Source organism: Pelodiscus sinensis, chromosome 3, assembly GCF_049634645.1.
Source record: "Pelodiscus sinensis isolate JC-2024 chromosome 3, ASM4963464v1, whole genome shotgun sequence".
Classification (NCBI taxonomy): Eukaryota; Metazoa; Chordata; order Testudines; family Trionychidae; genus Pelodiscus; species Pelodiscus sinensis.
The window spans coordinates 14,688,162-14,707,545 of NC_134713.1; the positions used below are offsets into that span (position 1 = coordinate 14,688,162).

At 41.9% G+C, this 19,384-nt stretch overlaps 1 protein-coding gene across 3 annotated transcripts in view; it reads right to left on the reverse strand.

Moving 5' to 3' along the window:
- Positions 1-3,636: 3,636 nt before the first annotated feature.
- The window catches only part of UBXN2A (UBX domain protein 2A), a 31,474-nt gene continuing 15,726 nt past the window's right edge, over positions 3,637-19,384 (reverse strand). For 2 of the 3 annotated variants that reach the window (XM_075923416.1, XM_075923415.1), the window contains exons 4-7: positions 15,196-15,305; positions 11,691-11,825; positions 7,899-8,060; positions 3,637-4,874 (exon numbers count right to left, since the gene is read on the reverse strand). In XM_075923416.1, the coding sequence (XP_075779531.1) occupies positions 4,682-4,874; positions 7,899-8,060; positions 11,691-11,825; positions 15,196-15,305 (600 nt within the window). In that variant the 3' untranslated portion in view covers positions 3,637-4,681. Of the gene's footprint in view, positions 4,875-7,442; positions 7,476-7,898; positions 8,061-11,690; positions 11,826-15,195; positions 15,306-19,384 lie in introns of all 3 variants that reach the window. The other variant, XM_075923417.1, reaches the window with a different exon arrangement.

Here is a 19,384-nt window from a genome sequence, read left to right on the forward strand (position 1 = left end):
CCAGAAATATTAAACTAATCCATATGTACAACACATTATGGGAGGACTGATTTTTAGCAGTTCCACTACTGTAATTATTTCACTGAATTCTCTAAATAGCAGCTCTAGCTTCAGAGCAGTTATAGCAAACTAAGCAATACATTTGATATTTAACTCCTCTGTAACCTATATTGCCAAAAATGTTTGTAGCAGTAATTTTTCATAATTAAAGAACTAGGCATTTCAAAGCATTTCCTGGACAGTCCAGTATTATTTCAGATCATATAATTTATTTTTCATTCATCTAGGCAAGATTAGTCTACAATTTCAATTCTTATTTTGCATTTGGTTCAAAATCCATTGAAGGCAGTTTTTTCCATGGGCTTCCATGGACTTTGGATCAGGCCCTTAAAATGCCTTGCACTGAAGGCTATTTAGCTATTCTTTATTTGAGCCATTTCACCAGTCTCTCTCTCACTAAATTAGCCTTAATTCAAATGTTATTCTAGAAAGAGACTAACCTAAGCAAAAGTCTAGTGTCCCTCTTTTTATTAAAGGGGGCCGGAGGGTAACCCAGAACAAAAAGCAAATTCTAATTTAAAGTGTTTCCAGATATTGGATATACAGAAGCAGAGGAATAATACACAAATGAAGAGGTTTAACCTAATTTTCAGTTTCTCCCTTAAATTGTACCTTGGTTGCAAGAGGCAGAGAAGTTAAATTTGTGCTTTACACTGATATATAGGAAACCTCCGACTTCCAGCCACCCGAGTTACGACCCCCTGCACTTACAAAAATGATTGTAAGTGCAGAAAGGGCCAAACCCCGACTTACGTCCTTGGCCCTGCATTTACAACGGTGCACAGTGCCTATTGTAAATAAGAGTTTAAGTTACAATGCCCCTGACTTGCACCGCTTCCCCAGGAACCAATTGTGTTGCAAGTCGGGAGCCTCCTGTATTTGCAATAGACACAGAGAATATGTCTTTTAGATTGTATCTGTTTGTCCATTTGTTCAAGAACTCTTCCTAATCTGTAAACACTAGGACCACCAAATTTGGTATGCAGCTTCCTCTCACCCCAACTTAAACCAAGGTCAGGGTTTGCTTGTGCCTGGGAAATGGGAATTACAGGGAACAGGGAACTATTTCCCATAACGCAGAAAGGGATGGGGCAGAGAGACAGGGCCAGCCCACAACATTTTGGCATCTGAGGTGGGGAGCTCAAATGACCCCCCCCCCCCCATGTCCCCTTACTTGGGCCAAAACTTTGAAAGGTCTCAATTCTGCCTTCCTGTTCTACTCCTCTCATGGTAGTGCAGAGAGAATACATATGCACCAGCAGCAGACACAATTTTCTACACTCTGGATCCTAGTGGTGCCTCCCCCCCAGTCTGGCACCTGAGGCGGCCACCTCAGTTCGCTTCACAGTAAGGCCAACCCTGCAGAGAGAAGAGGAATGCAAAAGGGAGGGGCATGGAGATGGGAGGGATGCAATACTGAGAGTGGCCATTGGGGGCAGCTGCAGCACCAAGAGTGGTTAGCAGGGCTCTGCCATCTTGCCTGCCAGCACATTAGTAAAGAGGCCTCTGCCCCAAACCTGGAGCTTACCTACTTTGTGGAGAGTCTGCAGGCTATGGGGTGGGGGGTTGTGGGAGGAGCCCCCAGAGCCTCTTCCTCCCCCCCAACTTCCTGCAGGCTGGGGCAGGACTGCTAGAGAGGGAGGAAGTCCCTGGAGCCTGCTCTCCCCCCCCCCCCCCCAGAAAGCCTATAGGCCATGAGGACAGGCAATGGGGAGAGGGGGGACAGCTGGCAGGGGAGTACTGCCCTGGCCCTCTGGGAGGCGTTGCCTGCCACCAAGCAGCACCACCCTTGCCACTACAGGCAGCCCGGTAAGCCCTCCTCCCACAAGTCCTATATCTCTCACTTGCCTTGACTTCAGCCCTCCTACTTCCAACTCTCTTCCCTAAGCCACCTGCCTCCTGCCACTCCCCACCCCAGCTTTCACTCCAGCCTTAATTTTTGAAAAATGCAATAATTGAAATAACATGTATACTTTTCATTTATTTTTTTAAAGGAATTCCTTCAGTTACAGACCCGAGCAACTCCAGGTACGTCTGCTAGTAATGCCACAAGGAAGATGAATACATTTAGCAGGCTTATTTTACTGTAGTTTAAATGCATAGCAGATTTTTACTGTACAACCAACAGATTAGGTTGTATAGAAACATATAAACAGTGAATCCCTACAAATATACCTATCCTGTGTTGCGGCAGTATAGATGTGTGGACCTATTTCCTGACTTGCAGAAAATAAATCCAAGTATGAATGTTGCCTTATTTTTTTTAAAGCCACTGACTGTCCAAGCATCAAATTACATTTAAGTTGGTCAACAGATAGAGACAAGGTGGAATAAATATCTCCAAACCTGGCTAATACAGTCAACTCTTTAGTTTCAGGGATCCAAATGTTTTTCATAGTTGTAACAGTTCCATTTATAAACTATTTGCATAATGGCACATCCATTTAAAGCTTTTGCAACTGCAGCCACAATCAGGATGATCTGTACCCAACTTTCTATTTTGTCAGAAAACAAAAGGGGTATGGTTTTAACACACTTAGGGTACATTTATACAGCAGTGTTATTTCGGAACTGATGTTATTTTTAAACAACAAAACAAAAAGGGCATTTATACTACAAGCTTTTATTTCAAAATCATGTCAAGCTGGAGGACTTCTTACTCCAACTCCTGTAACTCATATTTCACGAGAAGTAAGGGAAGTTAGTGGAAGAGTGTTCTTCCTTCAAACTTCTGCTGTGTAGACAGCACCAAAAGCCAAGGTCAATTGCAACTTAAGCTATGCAATTGACGTAGCTGAAGTTGTGTAGCTTAATTCGACTTTAGCGCTGTTGTGTAGATGCACACTTGCTTAGCACGGGGGAGGGAGTCAACGAGAGAAGGCTTGAACTGAACATTCCATGTGCTGTGCTAACACAGGTCAACAAGTGAAATCAACAGTAAGCAAAATTGAGCCAGATATTCATGTTATCCAAGCTGAAGAGTAAGCATAAACTTCATTAAGTGGTGCAAACTAACTTTGTACAAATATTTTTGAAACTTAATTTTTAGATAAATTTTTTGAACCCGACTCTCCATTGAATGAGTATTGGGAAGCTAAATTTCGAACCACAATACTCACATTGGACAGCTTGTTTTGCTACATCACTCATACTTAAGGTAAATCACCCAGAGTTCAAGTATTCTTGGATTTATGCAGAACTAAGGTCACTGCAGTGCAGTAATCTTCTATTTCCAAAAAACACCCACTCACACTTTACTGTAGTGAACAAACATATTAAACTAAACAATTTCCCCCTTATAGCACAAAAACAGTTGACACTACAAGGAAGAGTCAGGAAAATAAAATCTAATGGACTGTTATGGCTCCATTCACAAATCTACCAACTTTATGGCTCAAACTTTTATATGCAAAAATCTGTAGTCCTTATATTAGTTTCTCAACAAGTCAAGTATGGAACAATAATTGTAGCTGGCCATAGGAACAGGACTTGAAGATGATGGGCATATTTTATACATTTAAATTAAAAGAAACTTGAACAGAAAGTGAGGATTGATATAAAGAACAAACAAATGGATAGAGAAGGAAATATCTTTATTGCCTAATAAAGATTTTGGATTTATTGGAAGACTTACATGTGCAAATTAACTCTGCAATTTGATGGAGGTTTGTATTTTCACTACATATATACATATCTCCGTAGCCATCTTCTGTCTACTATTAGAATTTGGATTGTGCTTATGTCTTACATGTGTCAGAATGGTCTATGCTGCTAGTGGCACAAGTAATTGAATGCACACCTGTTGTGACATTCCATTGGTGATAAGAACAGAACTGCCAGTGAGCCAAGCAGCTACTTTAACCAGTAGAAATACCAAATCTCAAGAGTTACATTGATGCACCTTACATATAGTATGCAATAGTGCCAACTCATTCCCGTCTTACATTTTCTATGCACAACTGTAAAACCGGCTTTGAAAGGAAAGTCCCAAAATGTAACTTTTAACACAACCTAAATTTCAGCAGCTTTTCATGATTTATTTAAAATAAGAGGTTCTATGGAAATAGTGAGAAATGTTTAAATGCAAGTCTGTCATTAAAGCATCTGAAATCTAAACAGTGTAAAATAATCACAACCTGAAATTGCCTGATGGAAAAATGAGTGAAACCAACTAGTTTAGTTTCACTGTCCAAACCGAAAAGAAAAAATACATTTGATAAATTTTCATTGAAGTTGCTGGTATAACACCAATCTTTTAGAGTCAAGATTTCAACCCAAACATCCCTTTAAAAAAACCATCGGTGCTTTCTAGCTAGGAGGAACTTAGATGAAGATGCTTCATTACTGTCAGTATCCAAACACTGAAATGCTTAGAAAATTCCTCAAACTACAGCATGACACATATTTTGCTTTTTAAGAGTGCAGCTTTGTGGAGATGATACAGTGCATCTAGATATTGCTGTTCAGTGGGTTGATTTTTTTTTGGTTTTGTCTAGTTTAGTTCAACTTTATATATAGTCTTTTGGTGAGTTGAAACCTAATTTATTTGGGTAAGTCTTTATGGCTTTTGGCCATTACTTGCAGCAGCATGTCATACTCAAGGTATTCTTAGAACTAAACACTATGAAAAACTTCTGAAAGGCTCAGTTATTTTCTGAAGTCTTTGAACAATAACAGCATTTTGCAAATTAGCTTCCTCCAGAGTGAGTGTCTCATCTAGCAGCTCTAGGAAAGGAAGAGATGTGGTCAGGCTGAAGGGAACACTTCCCTGCGATCCTTGATATTTTGTTATGAAGTCTCTGACATGGCTTATTCTGAAAAGGAAAAATAAAATCCAGCAAGTTAAAGTGCTTCTAAGTATTTGAGTCCACTGTTTTCCAAAGAGTGTGGGAGTTGAGCACAAGTCATGCACACAATGCAGCACGTATGCAGGATCTGTGGCATTTTGCAAAGTACAATGCTTGCACAGCTAGCGCAACTCATTTTTATATACTCTGCATTCTCTCCTTTGCAGCCCCAAGTTAGAACAAAGCCCATAGAAGTATTCTACACAACACGTTTCCAACTGCATTCACTACGACCCAGCAACTAGCATGCTAGCTGAACATAACACATTTTAGTGCCTTCATTCTGTTTTCTCCTTATTTCTACCCTGAAATTCTATTTGCTCTGTGACTTTAGGCCTGTCACTTGGGACCCTTCACCAGCACTAAATTAATACTAGATTAATGCTGGAAGTTTTGAAATTTACAGCTGAACTATCTAAGGTCAGAAGCACACAACTGTCTCTTAACTCAAACTTTATTCCAACCACAGTAGTACACATGCTCAAGAATGCTTTTAGTCATTTTCTGGCCCTCCGATGAAAAAACATGTTTATGATTATACAGGTTAAGGATATTATGGTTCCATAAAGATATTCCCTTGAATTTGCTTTTGACATTTCCATGATTTTTAACAACAGCACATACATATATTCACAACACATCACAAAAGCTCATTGGTGAACTATGATGGAATAGTCATTTTAAATGTTTTGTGACAATACGATTATGTGAAAGGGGCTGGTCTACTCATGCCAACAAAAACTGATGACACCATCTACATGTTTTGTTAGTCTATAAAGTGGTATCAGACCAGTTTTTGTTTTTTAAATTTATCCTGTACAGACTAACTCGGCTACCCCCTGAAGCTTCAAGTACAACGTGTCAGGTAAGACTGGTATGAACGTGAATCTATTTGTACTAGAATGAAAACTTACATTAGGAATTTCAATCCTATATATTTTAGAATAGGCAAAAGAGCCCTCCAATAGGTTTAATAATCAAAAATGCAAATGCACCTCTCAATATTAACAATCCATCGTCATAATGGACTCATTTGGTTAATACGGACTTTAGAGACAGTGAATATTAAACAAATGGATCCTATCAGATTTTTAGTATCTTGCTGAATTCAGAGACAGACTAACTGATAAGCAATCCTTATTTTGCCATCCTGACTTGGTATAAATTAATATACAGTGTACTAGAGAGTGCGCAATATAACTTGAACTGGTGTTGATAGTAAGCTTTATGATCACTTTAATTGCTTCAGAGAGATACATAGCACAAGGTATTCATTCAATATGTTTACACAGTTGTGCTATCAATGTAACACAGTATAGGAAAAGATCACTGAAAAGTTGTAGTTTTACAACCCAATCTTCTTTAAAAGTTGATCCCAGCTCGAGGTGTTAAAATATGTTTATTCTGGTAAACGTGTAACCACTGAAATTTTCAGCGTTTACACGTGGGGGGAGGCAGTTCCTGAGGAACTGTCTGCCCCCCACTCTGCTCTGCTGCCTCTGTATCAGCAAGTGGCTGTGGGGGTAGGGAGAGGCAAAGCCAGCTCCCTGCAAGCACCAGCTCCCTCCTGCCCTGTCCCACGCTGCTGTCTCCGATACAGAAGCAGCAGCGTAGAGAGAGGGTGGAGGGCGTCTTCAAGTAACCCTGAATGTTAACTGCTTACATATTCACATCCCTCATCACAGCCACTTGCACAGCTTGTAAGCTATACTAGACACCCTGACACTATCCACAGGCTGGTTTGAAGTATTCTACCCACGCTGTCAAAACAGACACCTAAATAAGTGCTCTCCCCCCTGCAGGATGCTGGGATTTCACTAGCATCTGCACCATGCTCATGGGTTTCTCTTAAAATTTGGATCACCTCCCCATATATGTATTTAATTGCTGAGCAGGACAAGAAACATTATTTCTCTTGACTCCCCCTCCCCATCCTTTAACTGTATCTCCCAGCTAATGTAAGAGTGAATGGAGTTTCCACTTCTGTTCTTCTCCCTGGATGCATTTTGTGGGGTGTAAATTTGTGCTATTCTCCTTCTCCCATCCAGCCTCAGGCTTTGGGCTCTCCTCCCCAGCCGATTGCCTCAGCAGTACACTCAATCTGAAATCTACCCAGATCATTTCGGCTCACAGGGTTCGCAAGATCAGCAATGAACGTTGATGAGTTCCTGATCCTTGTCACCTCTGCTTAAGTTTGGAAAGCTAGGAGCAGCAGTGGCCCTGAATCTTCCTATATCTGCAGACACTGGGTTACTATCAGCTCATGTCTGGAAGGTTCTCTCTGCAGCTATAAAGGCCTGAAAATGTATTGAATTATAAAGAGGGAAAACTTATGCATTTAGACACTGATGGCATTTGTCAGAGAATGCTCTCTGCTTCACTCTGCTATGTGGATTTTTCAAGCCCTCTTATCTGTTGCATTGTCCACCCCATGCTCACCTACCACTAGTATTTATTCCTAGCTATGAACAACCAGCTGCTTTTATTAGTTTCTCATACAAATTCTCAAGAAGTACTTCCTGTGAGAACACTTGCCTTTTTGAAGACCAGTGATCTTAAACAAATGAGCTGTACAAAAAAAAGATAAATACAATAAAAAAAATCTGTACTGCCCCTAGATGACCCTCTATAATTCCTATAGCAAGAAACCTCAAAGACACTTAACTTTCAGTAAAATGACAAAAACCCAAGAGTTACGCCTTGATAAATTTGGTATTACACAGATATTGATTAATTAATTAACTCAGTAGTTACACTAACAAACAGTTAGGTTTTGTTTTCCCTTCTGCTGCACGCATGTACATCATGAATTTGATCAGTTGCTCCTACACACTTCAAAGGACAAAAGTAATAATTTTTGTTTTTGTGTATCTGAGAAGAACTCAGAAGAGAGACCATATACTTACAGAATTTCTAGACCTATTAGTGTAAAAGGGTTAATGGGACAGTCACCTCCAATGCTTATATATGATAGTGATAAGATAATCTTACCTATGAGAAACATTAAATTTTTGTACTATCCTTTCCCCATCTGCTAACCAGATCTGGATCTTAGTGACTGGTTCCAAATCACTTAGTGTTACTGAAGGAAGTGGTCTTTTGTTCTCAAATTCAAGGTCATTATTCGCTTTAGAAATTATTCTTGGAGTTGCACTGAAAAGAAAAGCCAAACAAGATTAAACAGTCCACATAAAAATCATAAGCTAGAACAGTCATTAACTTATTTTTTGAGTGAATTGAAACCTTTCTAAAAGGTTCTAAATCCCGTCAGAGTGCACAACTCAGTTGCGGCAAGCCTAGGAATACAAATTGAGATTGTGGCTTTACTAGAGAGACGCAACAACTCTAAACTTGAAAACTTTAAACTTGATGTTAAGGGAGAGAATGCCATATTTCTGTTAATAAAAATAAAGGATATCTATTCTATATTTTGAAGAGTTTGTGGATTTGTTTGTGCAAAATAAAGTCATACTTCGTGATTACCTACAAATACCAAATTTTGCATAAACAATCCTGCCACTTAAATGAGCTAAATTAACTACTTTTTATTCCAGAATATGCTGGGTGAAAGGCTTAAATAATTATTTTTGTTTTTCCATCAGAAAAGTCATGACTGTTATGATTAGAGTTCATAAAAAAATATATGCTAATAAAATTAAAATTGAGTCACCTATTCAACTGTCATTTTAGTGCAAAGAAAATGTTTACGGTTACAAATCACAAAATAATTCAAATTAGTTACAGAAAGAGTAACAGCAGCTTTACAAGTTTCTATTTCAAATTTATTATGTATGGCAACTATTCAGTAAAATGAAGAATGTTTGAAATTGAAATCCTAAAAATTTAAAACTGTTCTTTTACTTCCCTTTTACAAGCACATAATAAAAAAATTATTACACATATTTAATGTCTTCAACTTTCCAATAAATTGAATCAACACAAAATGACTTTGCCTGGTCAACGATGGGTCTCACCTGCAAATTTAAATAATTATTTAAGAGATTAAGAGAGAGAGAGATGTAAGTGATAAAGACATCTACATAATAGGATTTGATGTTCCATTGCCTAGGTCTCCTTCACCAGGCAGAAATAAACTAACACAGTTTTGGAAGTTTAAAGAATTTGCAGACTAACAGTACTTTGTTGGTGGGCTAAAATGTGGTGTGTATGGCTGGTATTTTTTTAAAATGAACAAAACAGATTACACATCACCCATTAGTGATGTTTACTGTGCTCTAGGAGCAGTAGAATAAGTCTCTAAAACCGTAGTCCCCAACACGGTGCCCGTGGGCGCCATGGCGCCCGCGGGAGCATTTGTCTGCACCCGCCAAGTGCTCAGGGCTGGCCTGGCCCCAGGCACGTGGCACATGCGCGGTGCCGGAGCCGGCCCCGGGCACGTGGCGCACGGTGAGCGCCGGCTCCGGGGGCGCCGCGGATTCACCCCCCGCGGTGCATGGGGGAGAAGAGAGCGCTAGCGCCGGCCCGGGCGCGCGGCGCTTGGGGGAGGGAGGATGGGGGGAGAGAGCGCCTGCCCCCGGGCGCGCAGCGCTTGGGGGTGGGGGGGTGAGCGCGCCGGGCACGCGGCGCTTGGGGGGGGGGGGGGGGAGGAGGGAGAGAGCGCGCCAGGCGCGCGGCGCTTGAGGGGAGAGCGCGGACCCCCGGAATGCGGCTATGGGTGGGCCCCGTCCCCCCCGGGCGCCCGGCGGGCGAACGGCCACGCCCCCTGGCGCCCGGCAACCCCAAATGGTTGGGGACCACTGCTCTAAAACCTGAAATGAAAGCCACCCCTAAATCTTATAGATTATGTAAATCTTATAGATAATAAACATACTTGAAATAAATGATCCTCCAATGTACTAATTTTAGCAATTAAGGGTTAAATATGGCTTCCTCTATTTATGTGGTCTACCTTTTCATTGTATCATGGTTGAAGTACAGGTTGAACTTCCATAATCCAGACTTCCCTAGTCCAGCAACACTCCTGGTCCAGCACTGTCAGCGACCCCCATGGACGCACTCACAGAGACAAAGCAGGCTATAGCCAGAAGCACTGCCAGTCTCAGTGGCCAGGGGAAAGCAGGGCAACTGGGGAAGTGGTTAATTTGATTATTTAAAATTAGTATTAAAATCACCTGTCAGCAGTCATCCACCTGTACCCATCCACTTTTCTACTCTTCTCGTGCCCTGCTCCCTTTTGTTTTCTCTATTTGTTGCTCTTACTTAAAGCACCTAATTAAACTGCAACGGTTCTCCAAATCACGAAAATAAATATTGAGTGTGCCACATTGAGGGAGAAGATAAATACATTTAAATCTAACAATGGGTAACTTCAGCTACCCAACTATGAAGTGGTCAATTGCCTTGCAAAAAATATGATGGAGAAGTAATTTTCGACATTTCATGTAACTGATTCTTAGAGCAGCTAGTTCTAAGACAAACACTTTAAGGCAAAATTTGGCCAAATGTTTAGCCAAGTATGGAGAATAAGTAAAAAGCTAATTTAGTTGTCAAGTCTATTCCTATACATTAAATTTTGCAAGAGAACAATTATATGTGTAAAGCCTCCTAGTGGCAGGAAAGAAGGCTAAAATCCATGATCAAAAATAGTCTTATTATACTGACTTAAGAAACATCATTGCTTTTAAATCTTATAAATTAAAGATGAAGGAGACATTAGACCCTTTGATCTCTCCCCTGCCAAGATTGCTCCTTAAAAGTAAGTTTTCTAGTGCTCTGCCCAGGCTAATGATAAAAGCTTTAGGACACACACGGTTTTAACCTAGTAAGGTTATAGGGCAAATCTTTTGCCATAAAAGAGATTTTAGTCTGTCTTTTTGGTTAATGTATTTGGAGATGTAATTTTAAAGTTAAATTTTAAGCTAACTAAGAAAAGATTGATTCTGAATCTATTACAAAACACAGAATCACTAAATGAAGTGGTGGAACAGCAGCATACTAAGTTACAGACAGTACAAAAGCATAATGCACCCATTAACAACAAAATATTTTAACTGACTCAAAAATAGTATTGCACTCTCCTGCATTAAAATAGATAGATATGGTTGGACTTCCCTGGTCTGGCACCCTTGGGACCTGACAGGTCCCAGATAAGGGATTTTGCTGGATCAAGGAAGGTTATGTCTGGCTCCCCTGCTACCGGCTTCTCCCAGCCCAGGACAACCCCACCCCAGCCACCAGCCTTCCTAGCCAGTTCCCCCTTGCCACCAGCCCTGCTGCCCTGCCATTCCTCCCCCACTTCCTTTCCTGCTATGCTAGGCAGTCCAGTCCTGCTGTGGAGTGCTGAGCTCCTGGCCCTGCCAGGCAGCCCCACTGGGTTGTGCCTGGCTGCCCAGCTGCAGCATGCCGGGCAGCCCTCCACTGAGACACTCTGTTGTGGAACATCCGTGGTCCTGCCAGACAACGGATGTTGCCGGACCAGGGAGTCCTGGATTACAGAGGTTCAACCCGTAGTCCGGAGAGGGGAGGGGGGGTGTCTGTGTGTAAGTAAAAGTAATGCAGGACTCCCTGGTCCAGAAACATCCGTTGTCTGGAAGGACCATGGACATTCCACGAGTCTCAGTGGAGGGCTGGCGGCCGGGCTCCTTGCTGCTGGGCTGCCCGGCATGCCGCAACTGGGCAGCCAGGCACAACCCAGCTTTGTATGACAGGATAGCATCATTGCAGAAAATACTGCTATAGATATCACATAAAGGATGAAGATAAGAGTTACCACTCCCCTATCCCAGCCTTCTCAGAAGGCATACATCCCATCAGACCACTCACCTGCCCAATCGGTAACCTTGTCCAGAGAAGGGGTGAAATACTGGCTTCCTTAATGTATACACTTCATCTTTCTTATTTTCCACCTTCACATCCACTTCATCATCAAAAGTCTTTTGTAACTCAAATGGCAATTCCCTTAAAAAAAAATGGACAAATTAAAATAAGGTTCTCAGAATGCAAAGAGGAAAAGAGAATAACAATATATGGTTTAAAATCTGAAACAGAGCCCTGATTAATATGTAGCTGGCTTGTCCATTCAAAAAAGGACTTAGTGATACAAATTATACTGCATATGTGTTAATAAAATAATTGCAGTAAGTCACACGAATGAGATAGGGATCCCCTGCAAATTACTGACTTATGAGTTAACCAATAAATGAAACATTAAAAAGCAAAGACAACACATCCTGGATATTGCACAAACTACAGTTCAATTTTATAGCTATCAGGCTATCACAAAGAGGAGGGAGAACAATTATTCTCCTTAACCTGTGGTGGTAGGACAAGAAGCAATTGGGCTTAAATTACAGCAAGGGAGGTTCAAGTTGGACTATAGGAAAATCTTTCTGTCAGGTTGGTTAAGTGCTGGAATAAATTGCTTAGGGAGATATTTAAGAGCAGGTCAGACAAACACCTGTCAGGGATGGTCTATGTGATGCTTGGCCCTGCCATGAGTGTAGGAAACTGGACATGATGACCTCTCAAAGTTCCATCCAGTTATTTTGATTCTATGAAGCATCATTATATAATGAAATGTAACACCAGTATCTGTACTAGATAAATTTACTAAATAAATTAATGGAGGGTAGGTCCATCAATACTGATTAGCCAGAATGGGTAGGAATGGTTTCCCTAGCCTCTGTTTGTCAGGGGCTGGAAATGGATGATAGGAGAGGGATCAGTTGATGATTACCTGTTTTTGTTCACTCCCTCTGGGGCATCTGGCATGGGCCACTGTCAGAAGACGCAATACTGGGCTAGCTGGACCTTGGTCTGACCCAGTATGACCATTCTTATGTAATAAAAATTGTGAAATGATAATACTAGATGTCATTACAGTGTAATATTTTTGGTGATGGGATGATGACCACCTTTCTGGAAAAGAATTCCTTTTAAAGATCTCTCAAAAACCAATTTGATTGACCAGGTGTAGCTATAGACTAAGCAAAATAAGGTATGTATTTTAGTACAGGTTAGACCTCCCTGGTCTGGCACCCTTGTCCCTAATGAGGGAGCTTACCAAACTAGGGGAGGTCAATTCCATCCCTCTGCTGATGGGACCCTGGGCTCTGTCAGCAGACCTAGTGGAGCTCCCTTGCCCCCAGGCCGCCGCTGGCCAGTCCCCACTGCCGCAGCTCTGCTGCCCCATGGCCATTAGGCTCCATTCACCCCAGGGCAGCCACAACTCCAATGTCCAGGGACTGCCAGGATTCCTCTGTCCCACGGCTGCCACATCTCTCAGGCACCAACACTGCCACAGTTTCAGGATTCCAGGGCTGCTGTGGCTCTTGGGCCACTGGGGCTCTGCTCCCTGGGGCTGCTGGACACACCGTTATCTTGGGGCCGTGGTGGCTTCCCTGCTCCTGGGCTGCCAGGGCTCAGGGCTGCCATGGTAGCCATGGCTCCGCTCTCCAGGGCCTGCTGGAACTGCTGAGAATACACTGCTTTGGAGCCACTAGGCTCCACTTCTTGGGGCCACAAGGGCTGCTGCGGCCAACCCTGTGGCCAATCGCCCCTCTGGTCCAGGGGCTCTGTAGTCCAGCAATATCCATGGTCCAGATGTTGCCAGACCAAAGAGGTTCAACCTGTATTTTCTAGATAGAATCACAAATACCTATGATCTGTAGTGAACTAAATTTCTGTTTGGTTAGCAATATTCTATTCGGTTAGCAATATTCTATTCATATTTAACAACTTTCCAGGGGATCATCTGAAAAACTTCTAGTGAAATAATTATGAGCTGTAAGAGAAGCTTGTCCAACCCACCCCTCCATAGCACCATAACGGTATTTATAGATTCAGAGTTGCATACTTCACAGCTAATGACAGGTTGCTCACTGAGATTATGGATAGAAGCACATGTCCTTATAGGTTGTATTCACAGTGGAGAATCTCAAATATGCTATAAAATTAATGTTTTGAAGTGCTGCTAATACTGAACTAGCCTTGAAAATGTGGAAAATAAGATTTGTAATTAAAAGATAATGGCTAAATTAATTCATATGATATAGCTATTAAAAAAATAGTTACCTTGATTTAGATTTAGCTTAATCAGTGAATTAGTACGGGGCAAAAGGCAATTGATTGAAATCCTGACTAACCTTAAGTTTTACAAAAATACACCTGCAGAGGCTGCAGACATTTTCCCCGCACCAAAAGGTCACACCACTGTGCCTCAAAACTTGACCAGGCAAGAATAGGTTGAGCAACCACAAACACAATGAAAGCACCTCTTTGGTACGCAGCCCTGAAATTAATCACTGAATCTGTTTCATATAGCAGTGCAGCTACCGGCATGCACTAGATCTTGTCCTTTATTCTTTATTGTGCCTTCAGAATTAGGGATGTAAAGGTTTAACTGGTTATCCAGTAAGCACTGCCTTACCCGCATGCTTACCGGGGTAACTTGTAAACTGGTGCTCAGGCACTGCCAGAGCAGCCCCCATCCTCAGGCCACCTCTCCACTTGCTGCACCAGAGATCAAACACTGAGGGCAGCTCCGATTGGCGCTGGTGCTCATTGCAGTCTCAAGGAGTAAAGGAAGCCAATGGAAGCATTTGCTTCTGTCAGTCTCCCTCTGTGAAGATGGTGCCAAGCTCAGCTTACAATATGTCGACTCCAGCTACTTATTTTCTGTATTTGGAGTTGCATACCTTAACCCGACCTTCCAGGTCTAGTGTAGACCTAACCACAGTGTAGTTAATTTACCTCTCTGAAAAGTGGTAGGTAGGAAGAGTTCTGTCGACCTAGATGCAACTACAATAGGGGTTAGGTTGACCTAACTAAATTGCACAGAGCACAGTTTTCACAGTCAAATTAATTTTTAGATGTTGACTAAGTTTTAGGTCTTGCCTGCTGGTAGGTGTGATCCCCAGTGTGGCTAGAGAAACTTCTGCTAGTCTGATGTGAGCTTGCTAAAGATAGCAGTGTGGGCACTGTGGCACAGGCAGTGACATGGGATAGATCCAGCGAGTGGGGCTAGGCTTGGATTCAGATGACTAAACTGAACTGCCAACAGTGTCCCATCTACACTGCTAACTTTTAGTGTGCTAGCTTAAGTTGTGCCAACATGAATCTGTCTACCTATGCCGGCAATCACACCTTCTAGCTGCAGCGTAGCATACCTTCAATGGCCAATTTAGACAACTGCAATATAAATTCATTCAGAGCTGTTGTACTGTAAGCAAATCAACAGTGTTACAAGTTCATGCAGCATTAGCATATAAGCAAAGCACTGTACAAAATATATTAACACAATATGGCTCAGTAGGTAAATCTCACTTGCCCTTTTTTAATTGAGTCCAAGAACTGCCGGTTTGCAACATCTGTGTAGCTTCTGAGTTCACCATCATTAACAGTAAATCCGTTTTTCCAAAGTTTAATAACTATATCAGCCTGTGAAGTAAGAACAATGAAGTCATGGGAAAACATAACTCAAAATACTAGCATTCTCTTATGATATTAGCTCATCTACTCAAGGGACCGAAAATTATATCAGCGTAAGTCTTGCACTGACCCCAGATGGATTATAGTCAGTACAAAGCACAGTTACGGGAAGAGAATATAAAAAAGTGACACTTCTCATTTTGAAATACCTTCATTTCTAGAACCTGATAGCAGAACACTGTACACCACTAAAAAGCAAATTCAGAATGTTAAGAGGCCTTTGGATCAAAGCTCACAAGCCAAGACTATCAGTCTTCATCTTCCCACGCCCATGCCACATTGCGGACACTAGAATTATCAAACTCCTATCTCCACAAATGCTAGATCTAGAATTTTGCATTATTCAACGGTCTGCTTTCCCTTGACTCTGGAGAGGTGGATTCAAGAGAGAAGTTAGAGCACAGGATTTCTGCAACTAATTCCCATCTGTGGCTTATTTGCTCTGCAATCACGGACAAGCCACTTGAAGCCTGTGTCCTGTGGTTTGGCTTTTGGATACGAGAGGAGCCAGTAAAAACAGCTCAGATAGACGCTTGTTAACTTTATTATGCACAGAGTAGTAAAGGAAAGCAGAGCAAGATTTCACAGATCTATTTCAATACATGGAATATTTATATTTATTTATTTAAATATTTTTACTCCACCTCTCTATTTAAAATATTCAAGGCGGCTTACATAAAGTTTAAACACAATACAAATATATGTAAAAAACTTAAAATACGAAACCCCAGAGGGACATAAAACCTGCTAAAACATATTGAGAAGAGGAACACACACATACAGACTCAAACATTAATAAAAGCACGAGTAAAAAGGGTGGCTTTAGCCTGACGCCGAAACAATGCTAGAGTTGGCGCCATGAGAATATCCTGAGGAAGAGAATTCCACAGCCTGGGAGCAAAAGCTAAGAAGGCCCTGTTCCGCGTAGATGTTAATCTTATCTCCACAATTGGGGGAACAACGAAGCAGAGCCTCCCGAGCTGACCTCAATCCCCAGGCAGGTTCATACGGGAGAAGATGGTCCTTCAGATACCCTGGACCCAACCCATTTAGGGCTTTATAGGTGATAACTAAAATCTTAAATTGTGCCCAGAAACATACCAAAAGCCAGTGCAGGTGCCGAAGCACTCAAGCAGCCGCATTCTGGACCAGTTGAAGTTTTTGAAGGCTCTTTAGAGGCAACCCCACATAAAGCGCACTACAATAATCCAGTCTGGATGTAACAAGAGCATGGATCACCGTGGTCAAGTCATGCTTGTTCAGGAAGGGTCGCAGCTGGCGGATCACACGATGCTGCCTAAAAGCACTCCTGGCCACCGAAGAAATCTGGTTTTCAAATGTTAAAAAAGGTTCAGGAGGACTCCCAAGCTGCGTACCTGTTCTTTCAGGGGGAGAGTAACCCCATCTAGAACAGGTGCCACGCCACATTCCCAAACAGATGGCCTCCTGATCCACAGGACCTCAGTCTTTATCTGGATTCAACTTCAGCATGTTTGATTTCATCCAAACCATCACCGCCTCCAGACACTGGTTTAGATCAGTCACTGACACACCTGGTTCTGATGTCACAGGGAAACAGAGTTGGGTGTCATCTGCATATTGATGGCACCGTCCTCGAAAACTCCTTATGACCTCTCCCAGCAGCTTCAAGTAGATGTTAAATAATATAGGGGACAAGATGGAACCTTGCAGGACCTCACAACACAATCGCCACAGGGTCAAATAGCAGCCCCATAGCTCCACCTTCTGAAAGCATCCCAACAGGTAGGACCGGAACCACTGCAGAACAGTGCCTCCAATACCCAACTCCGCCAGGCATTCCAGAAGGATACCATGGTTGATGGTATCAAAAGCTGCTGAGAGGTCCAAGAGAATCAATAGGGATGCATTCCCCCTGTCTATCTCCTGGTGTAAGTTGTCTACCAGAGCAACAATGCGGTTTCGGTTCCAAAACCTGGTCTAAAGCCAGACTGAAATGGATCTAAATAATCTGTTTCTTCCAAGAAAGCTTGGAGTTGCAATGCTACCACCCATTCGAGTACCTTGCCCAAGAAGGGAATATTAGCAACTAGGCAATAGTTATTTAAATCATGTGGGTCCAGGGAAGGCTTCTTGAGAACCGTTTTATCGCTGCCTCTTTCAAGGTGGCGGGTACCATACCAGATCTAAAAGACATGTTGTTAATCACGTGGACCCAGCCAATCATCCCTTCCTGGCTAGATTTAATAAGCCATGAAGGTCAGGGGTCGAGCAACCACGTGGTCAGTCGCACTCCTCCAAGCACCTTGTCCAAATCCTCAGTCTGTAATAGCTGAAACTGCTCCAAAGAAAAGTGACTGGGCAGTGCACTCAACACATTCTGTGCCCCACTTATATAGCAGCCAGAGTCTCAATCAGACCAAATGCGAGCGATCCTATCTGCAAAGTGCTTTGCAAACAGATCACCGTTCTAACTATTTTGGATGACTTTTCGAAGTAAGGGTATTGGAAAGAATACATACAGCAATAATTTATCCAAACCAGAAGTAGCAGGTGTCAGGTAATTCCTTTACACAATTTATAAATTATTTGGGAAGTCCAGATATATATACAGAATCATTTTTCTTTCATGATCAGAGACTGAATAAGTCTCCCAAATCCACAAATCATTTAAAATATCACCAGAGCACACATGACTACTTCAAAAGCTGTTTACTTTGTAGAATTTGCACTTGATGCATCTTTCCAATGACAAGACGATTTGGAGGATTTGACCTGGATTCTATTCAGATTAGGGATGTAAAATCCCATTTAATTAGTTAATTGATTAAACATGATGTTTAACCAGTTAACTGATTAAACAGGCAGTGGGGGTAGGGACTGCCATGGCTGGGCTCCTCTGCCCACCATGGCCAAGCTGGCCAGCACCCCCTACCCATGTCAGGTCCCACAAAGCTGAAGCAGCCCCCTCTGAGGCAGGCAGGGTCCTGCCAGCTAACTGTAACCAGTAAGCATCACCGGTGATGCTTACCGGTTAACCATTCACATCCCTAATTCAGTATGGCATTGTAAAAAGTGTTTGTTCATCTAAGTCTACTGAAATTAAATAATCTTCATAGGTACCTTGGCAGTGGGCCATACTTACAAATATATAAAATAGTAAGTACTAGTGCAGAAGTAAAATAATTTTTCAATTAAATGGAAATTCCTGTGAATTAGGTTTGAAGTTATGTCAAATTAGAAGTGTGTATGAGTACTTACAAAACAGATTTCTTCTCGTCAAACCTCTTTGAAGATTCACCCTCTGTTTTCCTCTCTCCTCCTCCTGTTGTGTATCTTTTCCTATAAATTTATTTATGGGACGAATAGCAATTTGCAGCAAGCACATGGCATGTGGTAATTCTCCAAGAGAGAGCCATTTATGGAGTTTAAAGTATCCACCCTACACACACCAACATTCTATATAATTTGAAAGCTTACTTTATTTACATTTAGATGAGATATGATGATGCCATACCTCAAGCAGAGTCATAAGTCTGTAGGCAAGGTGAAATAATGGTATCAAAACTGAGAAAAAAGTGTCACTTTTCACACAATTCTAGAAATACTGAAATATGACTATGTCTACAGTTTTTACTGTTTAAAAACATTTCAACCTGTTAGTACAGTATGGTGTTTGACCAAAGTTATCAAACAACACATTTACATATTTTTATTGGTTTTTCATGAGCAGCTTTTTCCCCAAAAAGTGATGGTTTAGCAAAAAAGCAAACAACGTTTTGCAGTATATTAACCAGGGATGTTAGATAGCATGTCACTGAATAGTTGTGCAACCATATCAAATTTTAGCAAGCTCCCCACAGACAAAGGCTAAAAAGGCAGCAGCACCAGCTCCTGCCTGGCCCCCCAAATTGCTGCCTCTGTAATAGGCAGCAAAGGGGGCAGGAAGGTCTGCTGAGCCAGCACATGTGGAGAGCTGATTTAAAATACAGAGGCAGCAACAAGGGGCATCTGGCAGTCAGCTCTCTAGGACTGTGGTTCTCAACTGG